At 37.9% G+C, this 17,990-nt stretch overlaps 1 protein-coding gene across 1 annotated transcript in view; it reads left to right on the top strand.

The window, feature by feature from the left end:
• Positions 1-17,990, top strand: part of CAPRIN2 (caprin family member 2) — a 43,362-nt gene that overhangs the window by 12,810 nt on the left and 12,562 nt on the right. The window contains exons 4-11 of the mRNA XM_023752311.1: positions 3,267-3,505; positions 5,213-5,295; positions 7,330-7,491; positions 8,735-8,778; positions 9,716-10,393; positions 14,224-14,346; positions 15,554-15,635; positions 16,927-16,982. Coding sequence (XP_023608079.1) covers positions 3,267-3,505; positions 5,213-5,295; positions 7,330-7,491; positions 8,735-8,778; positions 9,716-10,393; positions 14,224-14,346; positions 15,554-15,635; positions 16,927-16,982 — 1,467 coding nt within the window. The remainder of the gene's footprint in view (positions 1-3,266; positions 3,506-5,212; positions 5,296-7,329; positions 7,492-8,734; positions 8,779-9,715; positions 10,394-14,223; positions 14,347-15,553; positions 15,636-16,926; positions 16,983-17,990) is intronic.

The following is a 17,990-nucleotide window of genomic DNA, read 5'->3' on the forward strand; positions in this document are numbered from 1 at the left end:
TCTTCTACTTTTTGGTTATTTTCTTCTTGTACAGTGAACTGAAATTCTCTTCTCCATTCCTCTGGCATCAACCACTGGTGTACCTTGCCCCTCCAAAAAAACCCTGCCAAAACCCCAAAGCATACTTTCTAGGCTGAAGACATCTCCCATCTTAATCCTTCTTAATCCTTGTAACATAGTCCGGAGTTGCTCTCTTCTGGATGTCTGCCTTCATTAACTCTCAGAGGTAGTGTGTAAATCTAAAATAGACTAGTGTAGAGCCACTACCTTCTGTTTTCTGGATATTTCTGTTAATGTAAGCCTAAGATGATAGCTCTTTTTGTTAATCACAACATATTTTAACTCGTTGTTACTCATGAGTCACTTCATTTTAGTACTTACTGTTAATTCCACAGTTATTAAATATTTATAGTCTGTTTTAGATACAATACTTTTAAGTCAATTTGTTTTCTTGTATGATCAATTTTCCATTACCCGCCCCCCCCCCCCCCAATAGGTTAAGTTTATTTAGTTTTGGTCCATTTTACTCTAGAAAGATCATTCATATCAACCTTCTGTGTGGATGGTTGGAAGTATACTTTTAAAACTTAAAAATTCTCCATTGACACTCTTTACTCAGACCCTATCAAATTTTAATTTTCCATATAGGACTTCATTTTTTCAATATATGTTTTTTTGTTTTAAGATATAAATCTTTTTTAAAAAACACTTTCCATGTGCCAGGCACCTACAAAAATTCACTTGTTTTTACAGCAACCCAGGAAGTAGATATAAGTAGCCCCCATTTTTCAGATAAGGAATCTGAGGCTCAGAACAAAAGGAACTTCTTCAAAGTCATGTGGCCAGGAAGTGGTAGAGTGAAGGTAGAGCTCTAATATTTTTCACTCTTAAAAACTGTTTATTTTATGCCATAGATATGGTACCTGTATATTCACATGTTTTTCCACTGCCATGGTCTAGAGGTAGCTTCCAAGCCACCAGATTTTGTTATGTGTGAGATTATTTTTCCTTATTTGCACAATAGGTGAGGTGCTAAAAAGTACTTGGGAGTGGGCCTTAATAAATCACGATCCTAGAAGTGCTTGTCACTACCTTCCAGCCCAATAATTATTGGGCTCTTCTTTTACTAAGCTGTTTCTTTTGTCAAATCTCTTCTGTGATAGCCAGTTTTGCAGCTTGTGTAACATTTTCTTCTTTCCCTTCAGCCTAGCCACACCTCTCTTAGTCTGTATGATAGGAGCTCTGTCCCTTGCTGGGGATTTATCATTTTGCATCATGGTTCAGAAAATAAATTTGATTATTCAAGACTGTTGGTTGATAGCAGTTTATATTTCTTACCTTCTTATTTCCAACCAGTCCCCCACTGGAAGAAGAGAAGATGATGTAACCTGACTTCTTAGCTTCTATATAAATAAGGAGAAATAGGCTGTTGTCAGTGATGTTCATGACAGGAGCATCTGATTATAATCTAGGAGACAACATGCTTTCTTACTTGATACTTGATTGACTTAGCAAATGTATGAAGCCTGTCATGTGTCCAGCTCTGTTCTGGGCACTAGTGATATATTGGTGAACAATGGACATATAGTCTCTGTCATCATGGAGTTGAAGCCCAAGGGGTGGGGGGAATGGCAAATAAATAAAAAGATAACCATTTAATGTAATAGATACTTGGATAGAGGAAGTTCAGGGTAGCATGAGCCCATAAGAACACCTAATCCAACCTTGGGAGATGGCTAACTAGAGATGTGAGGTTATCTTGTGCTACCATCTTGAAGATGCCCTTGGCATCAGTTGCCTTTCCTTACACCATCATGAGACTGCATCCCAGAGGACCCCACTTGGATAGTTTGGCTTGCGTCTTCATATTTTTTCCTCCTCTCAAGCAGAAACGGACACTGCTGTAATAGTTTGGTTAATTAGTATTGCAGTGAGTCCAAATTGAAGTCTTGGGAAAGATTTTCTGAGCCTTTGTCCTCCTGAAGAAAATACGCTTACCCATTAACCCCCAACCAGCCTGTGCCTCATTCTCAAACTTTTATCTTCATTCCTTGTCTCCTGTCCCTGAGAATAACACAAGTCGAGTTTATTAAGTTGCTTTCATAACATCTAGAAAGTTAGTTAATAATGCCATAATGAATATTTTTCCTGAGTTTTTTTCCTTCAGTCTTTATCTGTTAGGATTTATGAACATACACATCTCTTTCGTAGAGTTTTAAATACTGATGCTATATCAAAATAATTTAACCCACCTATAGGAAAAAGCGTTTAGACTTTTGTTGTTGTTCTCTTGATCTTTATATATCGGAAAATATCCAACATGAAGCAAACATTACAGCCAGAAAAACAACTATGGGAAGAAAAGAACTTTTAGGCTTCTTAGTGGAAATAGATAGTACTTTTTGTTGTTGTTGTTGTTGTTTTTAAATGGGAAGCCATGTATTATGTCAGACTTTAAGGTGTTGCAGTTCTGAGCTTTAGAGTAGACAATAATTTTCCATATGTGTTTTGTCTGCTAAATATTGGAAGATACAAGCTCCATCAAGACTGGCACACAATTCTGAAAATATCTCTTTACTTTTAAAACAAACCTGTTGGCTGTGGCTGTTTTTCCCCCCATTACATTTATTAGGCATTTTATTTCTGTTTGGTTTTCAATTCCTCACGCTTTAGCCAGTTGTCTTTGGTTGGTTGAAAACTGACTATTATAGTTTAAATATTCTTCGCCTGGAACATGAGATTAAAAAAATAACCCAAAACAGACTGAAGCATTTTCTTAAAATATTTGGTCTAAGAAGGCTTGATAATACTAAATATGGAAGAGTAAAACCTTGGATTGATGCAGATATCAGCAGTGGGTGCTGTGCTTCTCGTTATGGTGATGTTGCAGGTACTAGATAGAGCCTGGAGTCCGGGGCAGATAATCTGGACTCCCTGGGCTCTGGTTACCGGAGACAAACCAGTTTATTACTCGGGGACTTCTTCAGCTGAAGGAGGAAGCAGGGTTAAATGAATGTATCAGTTTCACAGTCAGTGTCACATCCAGGGCTGGGTACAAATAGGTTTATAGTTGTAGTACAAATAAGTAATACAAGCATAAACTCTGTGTTTTGGGTACTCACAACTATAAACTTTACTTTTGCCCACCCTGTATATGAGTTTTATCTTCTAATCTCAAGTCTCTGGGATTAGACTTTTTTAGACTACGGTGCTGCTAATACTCGGTGGTGAGAGTTGTCCATTTTAATTAGCATTTGTTTTAACAGCTACTTAAAGCTCAGAAGAAGGCCCAGAGAAGGGAGCACATGCTAAAACTTGAGGCTGAGAAGAAAAAACTTTGCACTGTCCTCCAGCTTCAGTATGTATTACAGAACTTGACACAGGAACATGTACAGAAGGACTTGAAGGAGGGCTTGAATGGTGCAGTGTGTTTGCCTTTAAAAGAACTTGACTACCTCATTAAATTTTCAAAACTGACCTGCCCTGAAAGAAATGAAAGTCTGAGGTAAGCCAATGAAAATATTTTTCTGAAGTAGAACACATAACACTTTAGTCTAGCTTTTGTAAATATAAAAAATGTATGTATGTAGTAATTAGGAAAACATTAATTTGATTCAACACGGGAAATGTTGGCCTGCCTAGACTCTGACAGGGTTGATAGACTATTAGGAGGAAAGTGAATTTGAATGATCTCATTAACCTACTTCTTTATTGTAACACGGATTTTAAAAAGTAATGACTGATCACCAAGTTTTAACCTTGTGCAAGTGTTAACCATAATACTAATTCTGCATTTTCTTAAATTTTTTTTTGTGTAATTATCTCAGGCTGTTGTACTACCTGAGAGTCTTTGCCTTTTTACTGCTGTACTTAAAGTGGAGGTAAATAAAATTTACCTTGACCAGTATCATTAACATTTCAAAGGGAGAATTATTTGGTGTTTTTGTGCTGCGAATAAATACTGAGAAACAAACCTGATAATTAAAAATACTAAACCAGCAAATGGAGGCTGCTCAGTCCCCGCCCATCCCCCCCGCATACCCCCCCCCACACACACACAGTTATCCATTTTCTATTCTTGCTTTGAAGGAATAAGTTAGCTAATGAACAGCTCTCTAAGCCTTTCTTTGTTAGATATAGGCAATTCCAATGTTGTGTCTGTTAGCTATGCTAGTTAGACACAACATTGGAATAGCCTGTATCTAACTAAGGGTTAGATTTCAACTGCTATTGGAAATCAATCATGTATCAGGAAACCTAATAAAACTCAATTACCTATAGACAGCCGCATATATATATATTTTTTATTCCTATTCTGATAGTCTACTCCATCATCATTACCTGTTTGTTGTCTTCTCCTACTTCACTTTGGTGGGTTCAGGGAATGTAGCTTTAATATGTGAAATGCAAGTGATTATAATTTGAAAAATAAGCTGCTCTCTTTAAATACAGCTCTTAATATTTTCATTCCAATGTTCTTTTATGTAGGACATAGGCTTGATAATGAATGCTATGTCATTGACAGTTTTAAGCTCTTTTTGGATTATTCCTTAATAGCTGTATTTGGTAAAAATCCTTATTTTGGTTGTTTTGAGGAAAAGTGCTTACAGTAGAAAACCATAAATGGGCAGTTAGTCATCTTTTGTAAAATTTCCATTTTTCAAAGAGTAAAAAGATAAAATTCACATTGAGTGTCTTGACTATTTATGGGTTAATTGTATAAATTGCACTACTCCATATATATAGACTAGAAGGCTGGTGCATGACATTTGTGCACTTGGGGGGGTGGTGTCCCTCAGCCTGGCCTGTGCCCTCTTGCAGTCCAGGACCCCTCAGGAGATGTCCACCTGTCAGCTTAGGCCCGCTCCTTGCAGGCCTAATCCAGCAGGCTGACATAGCGGGCTTAAGCCGGCAGGCAGACACCCCTTGAGGGGTCCTTAGTGCTGCCGTGGAGGCTGGAGAGGCTCCCGCCACTGCTGCTGCGCTCGCTAGCCATGAGCCCAGCGTCTGGCTGAGCGGTGCTCCCCCTGTGGGAGCACACTGACCATCAAGGGGCAGCTCCTGCATTGAGCGTCTGCCCTTTGGTGGTCAGTGCGCGTCATAGTGACCAGTCGTTCAACCGTTCGGTCAATTTGCATATTAGCCCTTTATTATATAGGATATATATGTATCTCTAAAGCCACTTTGTTCTGCTGCTGCTTTTTCTTATCAGTGTTGAAGACCAGATGGAGCAGTCATCCTTGTACTTTTGGGACCTTTTGGAAGGTAGTGAGAAAGCAGTGGTAGGAACGACATGTGAGTTTTCTCTACTCTGGACTTATGCAGTAAATACTAAACTTTATGTCTAGAAGTTTAGAATGATACTGAGGGCTGAAACTGCGTCAGTCCATCAGAACTTACTTGTCTGCAATACTATATTCATCAGGAGAATGATCTCTTTGTTTAGTTCTGCTAAAAGCAGCTGTTGTATAATTGCACTCATTAAAATGAAACCTAGGGAGAGTTTTCAAGTGGAAAGTCACTGTGATTTGGGAACAAGGGCTAACTAAGGTCTAGTGCTAGCTTTAACACTGGAGAAATGGAGACCCTTTTAGAGTTCGGTTCTCTATTCTGAATAGTTGTACCTGTTCTATTTAAGCATTTTAAATCCACATATTGTTAATATCAAGACTTATCTACCAGATTTGCCTAAGAAATATATGAATGGTTTGGCTACATAGTCTACTGATGCATTGTTGTCTATTGATCTGGAAATGAGCTGAAGAGAAAGAGTTCTTTTGGCTTCCTAAATAGATGTTGGCCCAGTGCCCAAGTACAAAAGGCCAGACATGAAGTACATAGTTTTGTGTACTAGCTTAGGGTAATGAAAACTCATTCGAAGCTAGCAAACATTTTTGTTAATAGTGGTTGCTTCCTTTTTAAAATACCCTAAGTATATATAATTGTCACGAACTTTCTAAGTCCTTTCAAGTTTTGATCACAGAAATTTATTTCTTGGTTAGAATGCAAAATGATACAAATACTTTGGAAAATCATTTGGCAGTTTTTAAAAATAAAATTAAGCGTACACTTACTATATAACAAAGCAGATATACTTCTAATACCCAAGAGAACTGAAAACATATGTTCACATAAGTATTTGTACATGAATGTTCATACCAGCTTTATTCATAATAGCTCCAAACTGAACACAGCCCAGATGTGCATCAGTTGATAATTGTTAAACAAAATGTGGTATATCCATACAGTGGAATCTACTCAGCAATAAGAAATGGAATGAAGTATTCATATATGCAACAGCATGGGTGGATCTAAAAATAATTATGTTGAGTGAAATAAGCCAGACAAAAAAATGAGCACATATTATATGATTCCATTTGTATGAAATTCTAGAAAAGACATAACTAGAATGAGAGCACATCAGTGGTTGCCAGGGAGAGGGGGAAGGGGATATGAAGGAACTTTTTGAGTTGATAAAAATGTTCTGTATCTCTTTCTGGTGGAAGTAACACCAGAAATAACATGACTTTCTGTGCACTTCAAGTGAATGAATTTTTTTGTTTGTAAATTATATCTCAAAGTTGATTTTCTTTTAAAGAAAGACAAAAATCTATGTCATAGTACTCCTATGAAAGGAATAATAGACCCAAATCAAGTGTGGGAACTCAGCTTAATTTGGAATTATGGTTTTAGTAGATATTAAAAATGAAATAGACGTTAAACCTATTCATGGTGCAGTGACTTTAACATCATTTTAAGATTTTTCTTGATCATCAAAGGGTGATATGCTATGAGTGACATAAAGTATAACTCGAGTAAAGTCATAATCGTGGAATTTTGTAGTTTAAAAATCTTTTAGAGATTGTCCAAGTTAGGGTTTTCTAGTAGTTATGTTTGAGGAGCTTTTACTTCTATAAAGCCTTCATGACTTGGGGAAGATAGAGTAATTGTTAGTTATGATGTCTTGTAAGCAGATGGGAGAAATGACTTTTCCTTAAGCTCAGGGAATAATGTGTATTTTTGTAAAATATTTGAGACTTTGATAAGGATCTCTGATTTTTAGTCATTTTTCACATAGTAGAAATGGAGACCTTAAGTGACTTGCTAAACTTTGGGATTCTGATTGTTTAAATTCGTATTGATTCAGCCTGACATAAAGATGGGCTGCATATTTATTTTTCATGGTACTGACTAGTTCTTTGAATCCCCTCTAACGTAGAATGTTGTAATGACACTATAGGATAAAATTATGTTAGGATTTCTATTCCAAATAATTTCCCATGACCTTTTAGGTTATATGATAACTAAATCTTCATCACTTTTTCTTAGACAAACATATGAAAGAACTACTGTCTAAATTGCTGAACTCAGGCTATTTTGAAAGTATCCCAGTTCCAAAAAGTGCTCAGGAAAAAGAAGTATCACTGGAGGAAGAAATAAAATCAGAGAAGAGAAAACTGTTATTGAAGACGGAATCTGTCAGAGAGTCAGGTTTGTTGTGCTTTCTGAAATTCTGTATAGTGGTTGCATTTTTAATGCCCAAATATGAGACAAATCACTGTGAAATGATTGCCATGTTTTAATTTGGTAGTGTGTACATGCATGGAAATCTTTACTTGTGGCAGGAAATCTTTACCTCACTTTAGGAAATATCACTAGGCTTTATTACCATGATTTACCTTCTATTAAGAGTGAACCTTACTAGAAATGTTAAGTTATACTTTGTTACAAGAGAGTGTGCTGTTATAATGAGATATTATGGAGTTTGAATCTCTTTGTTAAACTAGTAGTAGGATAATTTCATTTGAAATTGTTTAAAATATAAATTATAGTACAATCCAATACTGGAGTAGAATAAGAGTGTAAATAACCTAAGGTTAACATACTGATTAAGGAAAAAAGTGCCCAAATAAATATAATAATTCCAATCAAGGAAATATGCTCTTCAAAATTCCACTTTATTTGGGAAAGAAATATTTTGAGTAAATGGCACTTTTGCTTTTGTTTGTTGAAGCTGGATTTATTTAAGAAATATCACTTCTGCCTGGCTGGTGTGGCTCAGTGGCTGAGCGTCGACCTATGAATTGGGAGGTCACGGTTTGATTCCTGGTCAGGGCACATGCCGGGCTTGCGGGCTCTATCCCCAGTGTGGGGCAGGCAGGAGGTGACCGCTCAATGATTCTCTCTCATCATTATTGTTTCTCTCTCTTCCTCTCTAATATCAGTTAAAAAAAAAATATATATATATGAAATATCACTTCTAAGGAGGTAGTCCAGGCAGGGTTCTGGAGGCCACTTCCTCTTAGTTCCTAATACGAAATCCAGTGCTTCAGTATCTTCACTCCCTCACCCTCCTCCCAATCTTAAACTGGCTTGTAAGAGGCCTTTAAGGGCTATATTTCAAGCTGAGATGACTAATTATTACCCCATGGATACCGGAGCTGTAATTCCAGCTTGAAACAAGCTGTGTTTGGGGTAAGAGGAGATAATCTTGTTTTCCATCAGAAATCTGTTTTTAACTGTAACTTGACTTTACATGAGGTGAGCTATTAGCTTCAGCTAGCCTCGGACCACAAGCTTTTGACTAACAAACAATAGAATTACTCCTGCTATGAATATACTTAATTTTACTATATTTTTTTCCTATAACTCCTCTGAGATATGTTGCTAGAATGAATTAGTTGTAATCAGTCTTAAAATGTATAATTTACCTGTATTTCTTTTATCTTCCCAGAGTCTCTTATGGAATTTACACAGACAGAGATACAACCACAAGAGGTAAGGTACTGAAAGGTCATTTGCTGATTTTGGTTTTTGAGCTTTTGTGTAGCGTTGTGGTTGGAAATTCCTGCCCTGGAGGTATACTACTTAAGCTTGAATCCTGGCTCTGCAGTTTACTAGCCTAGTGACTTTGGGCAAGATACCTATGTCTGTTATCTGTATGCATAAGGTGGGATGAGAGTAATGCCTGCCTCATGTGGTTACTGTGAGGATTACAGGAGGCAGCTTAATTTCTACATTGCTTAGAATTTGGCCTGGCATACAATAACTGCTTTGTTAGCTGTTATTGTTGTTGGCCCTTGTGTTAGAATTTAAAAATGGGTAGAATTTTGCTCTCTCCAAAATTTACTCAGATTAGTAATAGAAGAGGGTATTTGTTCTTTTCAAACTGACATTGAAATTCATAGAAACTGGAAAGAATGGGAGAGGCAACATCACAGTATTGACGGATATATAATGGAAATAAAGAAAAGTCTGGTAATTTAAAAAACGTAAGGCTTAAGGTTAAGCAATATAACTTTGTTTAGTTGGACTGTCCTCTGCCTTAATGTTTAAGGGTGTCAGGTGAGTAGTCAGAAATATAAACTTTGATGTTTCCAAAGTAGCGATCTATACTTGACTCACCTAAGACTGCTAAGAACTGCACATCGTGGTCCCACATTTACTTGATTCAGGCTCTTTTATCAAGGTTATTCTGACTCTGCCAGTCAAATATAGATTACTTTTTAAATATCAAAGTTTGTATTCCTGTTAATTGAGAGGGGAAAGGAATGGACAAAAAAGTAGGACAGTCTTTTCAAGTAGAATAAGATAGAAATTTCCTGTTAGTAGAGTGGTTCAGACCAATGGACATAGGGATACTAAGAGAGTTCACTATCCCCCTAAAGGTCTTCTATACATTTAGTGACTCAGCACATTTTTTTCTCTGGTCTAGTTTCTTAACAGGCGCTACATAGCAGAAGTAGATTATTCAAGCAAACAGCATGACGAGCAATCTTGGGAAGCGGATTATGCTAGAAAACCAAATCTCCCCAAATGTTGGGATAAGCTTACTGAACCAGCTGGTGAGGAGAAGAAACAGGAATCCTTCAGGTCCTGGGAGCCTTCTGTTAAGCAGCAGGAGCTGGCAAGGCCTGCGGTTTCCTCAGAACAGAGGAAGCAAGAGATGGCCAAGCTCAGGTCCACTCTGCAGGAAGAGCAGAAGAAGCAGGATGTCTCTAAGCCCAAGCTAACTCCTAGCCAGTGGAAGCAAGAAACTCCCAAACCCAAAGCAGGATGCGTTCAAGAGGAACAAAAGAAGCAGGAGACACCAAGGCCTTGGCCAGTTCAACTGCAGAAAGAACAGGATCCAAAGAAGCAAACTGCAAAGTCTTGGACACCTTCCCTGCAGAGCGAACAGGACCTCAGCAAGTCATGGGCCGCTCCCATGTGTGAAGAACAGGATGCAAGGCAGGCAGAGACTCCCAAGTCCTGGGACAACAATGTGGAGCATCCAAAACACCCTTTAACACCACAATCACAGACTTCTCCAAAGTCCTGGGGGGTAGCTGCAGGAAGCCTCATACCAAATGACCAGCTGCTGCCCAGGAAGTTTAATGCAGAACCCAAAGATGTGAGTTGATCTCTATCAGTCTGTGCCTGGCAATGTAGACATAAATAAGGAGCTGTGGTACTGATAACTTTAGTTTTCTTAAAAAAAAAAAAAAAAGAAGAAATCAACAAAACCCATGTTAAATTAATGTGTACAGTATTTCACTTACCTCTTTAATGTGTAATTTATTGTTTTCCCTTGAAAATTGGAAGTAGACCTAGTCAGTCTGTTGAGCCTAACCTGAGATGAAATTTCCACAATGAGGAAATACTGTTTTAATGCCAAAAATTTAATGACATGATATGACGTCAAAATAGTGGATAGTTGAGACAAGACCATAATGTGAACAAGTGAGAGATGTAAATGCATGTCCCAGGTGGGAGACTTGTTATCTTTCACCTGGTCCCTGGGTGACTTTTTCTGACAGAAGTTATATTTTTCTGTGTTCTCTTGCTTCTCTTTCACTCATTCGTAGTCACTCAGATTAGCCTGTACTCTTTGAAGAAGGTACATGGTGGTTGCAGATATCCTGTAGTTGGAGAAAGGAAAATGAGAAGACTTATGATGTATAATCCTTTTATACAGTGCTAGTTAGTATTATATTTTTATTAAATTGTAATTTATGTTCCATTATTTAAATGCAAACTTGGTCCCACCTTGTTTGCTAAGCAGTGTGAATGTTTTATCCTCCCAGTGTTCTTCCTCTCTAGTACTGTTCCTTACACTTCCGTGCCATTTTAGCCAAAAGTTTTCGGATAAACCTTTGGTGCTCCAACAGTGTGAAAAACATTTTGCTTGGGGAAATCAAAGCATTGCATTTTATAAATAAACTAGGGGCCCGGTGCACAAAATTCGCGCACAGGGGGTGGGTCCCTCAGCCCTACCTGCACCCTCTCCAATCTGGGAGCCCTCAGGGGAGCCCTCTCCAATCCGGGAGTTTCTGTCTGTCTTTGCAATCATATGAGCGAATTGTCTGAGACCCCAACCCAGTTTAGTTTGGTACTCACAGAATAATAGAGGTCTTTTTTTTTCTTTGCTCCATTGGTGGAGATTTTCTAGAAGTTGCAGGATATCTTCCTTTTAATTTTTCCTCGACACTCTGACTTTACTTATGTCTTTCACCTTTGCTTTCCCTCTATCCCCCACCTGCAACAGTAACTTGCTCCAGGCTCACTTTGCTCTAGTGTCTAGGACAGTGATGGCGAACCTTTTGAGCTTGGTGTGTCAGCATTTTGAAAAACCCTAACTTAACTCTGGTGCCGTGTCACATATAGAAATTTTTTGATATTTGCAACCATAGTAAAACAAAGATTTATATTTTTGATATTTATTTTATATATTTAAATGCCATTTAACAAAGAAAAATCAACCAAAAAAATGAGTTCATGTGTCACCTCTGACACGCGTGTCATAGGTTCGCCATCACTGGTCTAGGAGATCCCACAACGTGTCTGCCACCAGAACTACGATTCCTAGCATTCCCGGTGCTCCCTGCACTCCGGGCTTCCGCTTCTGGTCCAGGGGCTGCAGAAACCAAAAGGACTGAGAAGTCCAGCCACCTCCAGGCCGGGCTGACAGGACCGGACACTCCAGTGGCGTCCCCGGGACCCCGGCTGCTTGGCGCCTGCGCGCGTGTGCGTTGCCCACAGGCCCGCCATCTTTGTCGGATTAATTTGCATACTCACTCCTGATCGGCTGTGGGTGTCACAGAGAGGCGGTCAATTTACATATTTCTCTATTATTAGTATAGATTACCCCTACCTCCGTCCTACCCTTTTTTTAAAAAAATTCTTTATTGGTTAAGGTATTACAAATGTGTCCTCATCCCCCCATTAACCCCCAACCTTCCCCCTCCCCCCACTCATGCTCTCATCCCCCTGTTGTTCGTGTCCATTGGTTTGGCTTATATGCATGCATACAAGTCCTTTGGTTGATCTCTTCCCCTTACTCCCACCCTCCCCTACTTTCCCTCTGGGGATTGATAGTCTGATCGCTGTTTCTCTGTCTTTGGATCTGTCCCTGTTCATCAGTCTATGTTGTTCCCTATATTCCTCTATATTTCTCTATTATTAGTATAGATTACCCCTACCTCCGTCCTTCCCTTGAAGAGAATTTTAGAGTTTACTGTCTCCTTCTGCTCTCCTCTATTCCTCTTTCTTCAGGTGCTAATATTAATTTTCATTTCTTCCTGACCCTGCAGAAGATTGATAGTGTTATTTCACTAACCAGATATCACCCACAGTAATTGTAATATATCATTTTGAGAAACTTATATTTAAAAACCCAGTTTTTGCCGGGCCAGTGTGGCTCAGTGGTTGAGCGTCAACCTATGAACCAGGAGGTCCAGGTTTGATTCTGGTCAAGGGCACATGCCCGGGTTGTGGGCTCAATCCCCACTGTGGGGTGTGCAGGAGGCAGCCGATCAATGATCCTCTCTCATCACTGATGTTTCTATCTCTTCCTTTCCTCTCTGAAATCAATAAAAATATATTTTTTTAAAAAACCCTCAATGCTGATTTAAAACACCCAACTTAAAATTCCACTGGGTATAGCAGTGCTGAGCCTTTATCATACCAGAATATTGATACCATGACATTTGCAGAATAATTTGAAATCAGGGGTGTTTAGTTGTAAAGGTCAGAACTGATTTAATTTGCCTTTATGGCACAGCATTATACTGAAGTTGCAAGGTCTCTCAGTGTCTGACAGGACACCTCTGTGTATAATTCAATATTTGTCTCTCTATCTGTCTTGCAAGCTCAGCTGTCTAGAACATGAGTAAGTACAGTCAAGGGCAAAATAGGGTTCACAAAAGACTAGATAACATGAAATTAAACACTAATGCTCATACTTTTCTCCTAAAGGAGCTTTTCATTCATTCACGTAGGGTCTATTAACTCTTATTTTATGGGATACTTTGATCAATTGAGCTGTGTGACTACTGAATACTAGTACATTAAAAGTTGGAGAAGAGGTGCTGGAGGGGAGAGGCATGCTGACAGCTGTAAGAAGTAACTATAAACAGGTTTAATTCAGGGTGTGCAGCAATCTAAAGCAGTTTAGCATGAGGGCTAACCACCTTATAAAAACCATTAGCCCCTCAAAGTATACTTACTTTATAACAAAACATAATAGTGTATTTCCTCAATTCTAGGATATATGTATACATTTTTACATATTAATGTTTCTGAAATCAGATACATCTTAAAAATGGGATGTATATTTAATGTAGTAGTAGTAATTTTTTCCATAGGAAAAAAAATCATTGGTGTGTCTCAGAGCCAGTGGCATCTTGGCCTAGAAGACATACAGTAATTGAAGTCCACAATGAAAGAACTTCCTTTCAAGCCCTGTTATTTTGGTTCTTCTCTTTATTTTAATTTTTAAATATTTTTATTGATTTCAGAGAGGAAGGGAGAGGGAGAGAGAGATAGAGACATCAGTGACGAGAGAGAATCATTTATCGGCTGCCACCTGTACGCCCCACACTGGGGATAGAGCCCGTAACCCAGGCATGTGCCTCAACCAGAATCGAACTGTGACCTCCTGGTTCACAGGTTGACGCTCAACCACTGAGCCATCATGGCCGGGCCTTGGGTCTTCTCTTTAAAAAGAGGATGTTTTAGAAAGATTTCCATTAAAGTTATTCTGAAAGGGGGAAAAGTGTTTAAAGTTTGATTAAATTATTTAGAAAATGCATTTAGGTGGAAATTCTTTACCTGAGATAAATATGATAAATGAGCATTGCTATGTGTTTTGATTTCATTTAGATGTAATGACAGGCCAAGATTCCTAAATTAGGTTATCGAACTTGAATTTTACTCTTAATACATTATGGGTTTGTCTTGTAGGTGCCTAAGCCCATGCATCAACCTGTAGGTTCTTCCTCTCCTCTTCCAAAGGATCCAGTATTGAGGAAAGAAAAACTGCAGGATCTGATGACCCAGATTCAAGGAACCTGTAACTTTATGCAAGTATGAGTCATTATTGTATAAGTCATTATTGAATGAATCTTAAATTATATTCATGGGGCTACTCGCTTCTGACCTAAAGCATTATAATGAGGTTGTTAAGAGCATAGATTCTGGTGTTCCAGAATGAGTACAAATCCTGGCTCTGCCACTTCCTAGCTCTGAGAGTTTAGGCAAGCTACTGCCTCGGTTTCCTTTAAGAATAAGGGTAATAGTTTCTATTTCTGTTTGTTGTAACAAAATGAATTAAACATGTAAAAAGCTTACAGTGCTTTTTATAGCTATGGATCACCAGTAGTTTTCACTGAGATTGTGAGAACCTACTCTATGCTTGGTATTTTGGTAAGTGCCCTTGTATAGAGAAAATTATAAGACATTCATTGCCTTTAAGGAGTTTAGATTCCAGTTGTATAAGATTGTGAACATGTGTTAAGCCAATAGTTAAACGTTAAATTGTGTCATACAGACTCTTGCAGAATTTCAGAATAGTGTGATATTACTGAGGGATGAAGTAGACAAATAAGATATTCTTGTGTAGTAAAAAGATCTTGAGCTTGGAATTAGGTCCCTGTTTAAATCCCACTTCTACCAGTTTACCAGCTGTAGAATCTATGGCAAGTTATTTCGCTTCCACCCCTCTACTTATTTGTACAATGGAATTGCTTATTCTTCATATTATCTAAAGATAAATTAAAGAACTAAAATGATCACTACAAGTGGGTAGCTTAAGTATTCAAAGTGTTGGAAACATTTCTGGGAGAACCAAGATAGGCAGATGGCAGAAGAGAATGGCTTCTCCTCATGAAAGTATTTAGTGCCATGAGCTAGTTTAGTGGTTGAGACAAAATAATTAGACCCTCTCATTGTTCGGGTATAATAAAAACGAGGGTTCAGTCTCTACTAGGATTAATGCCTAATTGTTTAAGACCTCAAGTCAGGAGTTTTTGTTTTTTTTCCAAGGCAGGCCTTAGAATTACTATTGTAGTTTTAAAACTTGACACAGTCTTAACGTTTGACAATTACTTTAGTTTTTCATTTTAACTCTTAATTTCTGCTTCTGTAAAGTCTTAAGTTATTAACCTTTTGAGATAGTTATTAGCTAGATTCCTATACCTAATAAGCTATGGACAACATCATGAATCATTTAATGGCAATAGCTCTTAAATGAATAACCTTTGTTTCTATTCATTATTTAAAAACTTGGCTTTAGGAATCTATTCTGGATTTTGACAAACCTTCAAGTGCAATTCCATCCTCACAGCTGCCTTCTGTTACTCCAGGGAGCCCAGCAGGTATGTAATCATTCCTGAGACTTGGAACAAAGAGCTGTAGGTCTAGCAATTAATTCTTTTACAAGTAATTTTATTCTAGATATCGTAAGGGTTAAACTGTGTCCATGTGTTAATTTATTCTAAGTATCCATGTTATTATCAGTTATATATGGGTAAATTCCCATTAGGATATTTGCATTTTAGAGAAAGTCTCCAGATGGGTGAATGGAAATGCACAATAGCTGTTTTTGCAGTTTTTTCTGTTCTTGGAGTGAATTCTGAGTAGAACTTGCTTGACCCCTTTCAGCTGTATAAATTTAGCCTTGAGGCTCTTGGATCCTGACTATGAGTGAAGTTGCTTCAGTGATAATTAGTATACTGAGTAGTAATTAATGATGGAGCCTAGATTTGAATCTGGTCTGATGCTTCAAACTTTAGGCCTTTTGCTCTACACTAGTTTATCTCAGGGGAAGGGTGATGCAATCAAAGATGTGACCCAGCTGTAGTAAGATTATACAGCAATTCCTGGCTGAAGTAAGGAAAAACTAGAGTAATTAACAAAACTGATGGACATTAACAAGGAAAAACCAAACTGAAACCAGGTAACTGAAAAGTACATTAATATGCATGATCAAAGAGGGAAAAAAAACCCTCAAGAGACAGATGACCTAGCTAAGATTTACTTTGAAACTTGAAACTTACATGAATAAATTAATTACTATTCATGATAGCTCAGATTTTATCTTTTCAGATTACTACTACCGGTCATTTTTATTTATTTATCTTTTATAAGCATTCTTTTAAAAAATATATTTTATTGATTTCAGAGAGGAAGAGAGAGGGAGAGAGAGATGGAAACATCAGTGATGAGAGAGAATCATTGATGGGCTGCCTCCTGCACGCCCATACTGGGGATCGAGCCTGCAACCCGGGCATGTGCACTGACCCATGGGGAATCGAACCGTGACCTCCTGGTTCACAGGTCGACACTCAACCACTGAGCCACGCTGGCTGGGCTTACCCGTTATTTTTAAAAGTCATATTTCTGTTCTTTTGGAGGCCTTGATATGCTGCTTCTGCCCATTTAACCTTGAAATATTATGTATCACAGATGGGACTAGTATTCCCCTCCTCTACATTTTCTCTGACTCTTTGTAGCGCTCTAATAGAAAACTCACGATGGACTTGAGACCTAGTCTTTTCAGCTACGTTTTTTTTTTTTTGTAAAGTATAAACTTTAGTTTCCACCCAGTTGATATGCATAAACTTTTCTCCTCGCTCAGTGGTTTACTGTTGATTTCACTCTCTGCAGCAACTACAGAACAAAATCTAACCAGTCAAAATGATTTTCTTCAAGAGCCATCACAGGTAACTTCTCCAAATTAATCTTTCATTTACTCTTCTTTGGTATTTAGGGGAAAAAACTCTTACTTTGGCAAGAATGACCAGACTTAGTGATTCTAATATACATGTCTAGTTTTTAGATTAAGTACAACCAGTCCTCAAAAGATTCCCTAATGACCATGGGGAAGACATAAATTATAACGGAGGAAGCTAGTTGACTTAGTAAGGAAAGAGCACACCTGAAGAATCCAGAGGTACCTTGTTTGGGAATTTTCCTTTGCTACTGAGCTACCTAAGCAGCTTAATATAGCAGCATAGTGAAGTGTCTAAAGAAAGAAACTGATTTTTTAAAATTCATGGTTAGCCATTGCCCCCTCCCCCAAATAGTTAACATTCTGAGGAACTAATTTTAACAAAACAACTTAGAGATATAAAGGGACCAGATCATTGATGTCTGTAAATGCCACGTTGCATTTCCATCAATGGTAAGTTCAAGTTTTCTGGTCATTATCCCTCTGAAAGCCTTATTGGCAATTTTCTTGATAGTAGCTACTTTGATAGTATATTAAATATTTTAACCAGATGGGTCAATAATTGTCTTTCTTTTCAAAAACTTCTGAGAAAATCATATCATTTGCTTACAGTGTGACACTGGTTTATATTTATTTTAATAAGGTATGGCTCCATTTTCAAACTGTGTTTGTTGGGCAAGGTCTCTCACCCCAGTCACTGCTGTAACGAACGAGCTCCATTTTATCTGTTTAGCTATTAGGGTTCCATTGACAAATTAATTACATTTTTTTTTTGGAAAGCCACTGGCCTGGTGTAGTAGTTCTGGTCTGTAACATTATGTTTACTCATCAATACTTAAAATGACCTTCAGCTGGTATACTTAAAGAACAATAATTTGGAATTAAGAGTTGCCATCATTTCTAAATAAATACTAATGCAAAAATGTTTATCTTTTTTGTTAAGTGAACCTTTTAACTAAAATTCAAGTCTTTTAAATCTTAACTATCGAATGGCCTGAGT

Source organism: Myotis lucifugus, unplaced genomic scaffold, assembly GCF_000147115.1.
Source record: "Myotis lucifugus unplaced genomic scaffold, Myoluc2.0 scaffold_30, whole genome shotgun sequence".
In the NCBI taxonomy this organism is placed as follows: domain Eukaryota; kingdom Metazoa; phylum Chordata; class Mammalia; order Chiroptera; family Vespertilionidae; genus Myotis; species Myotis lucifugus.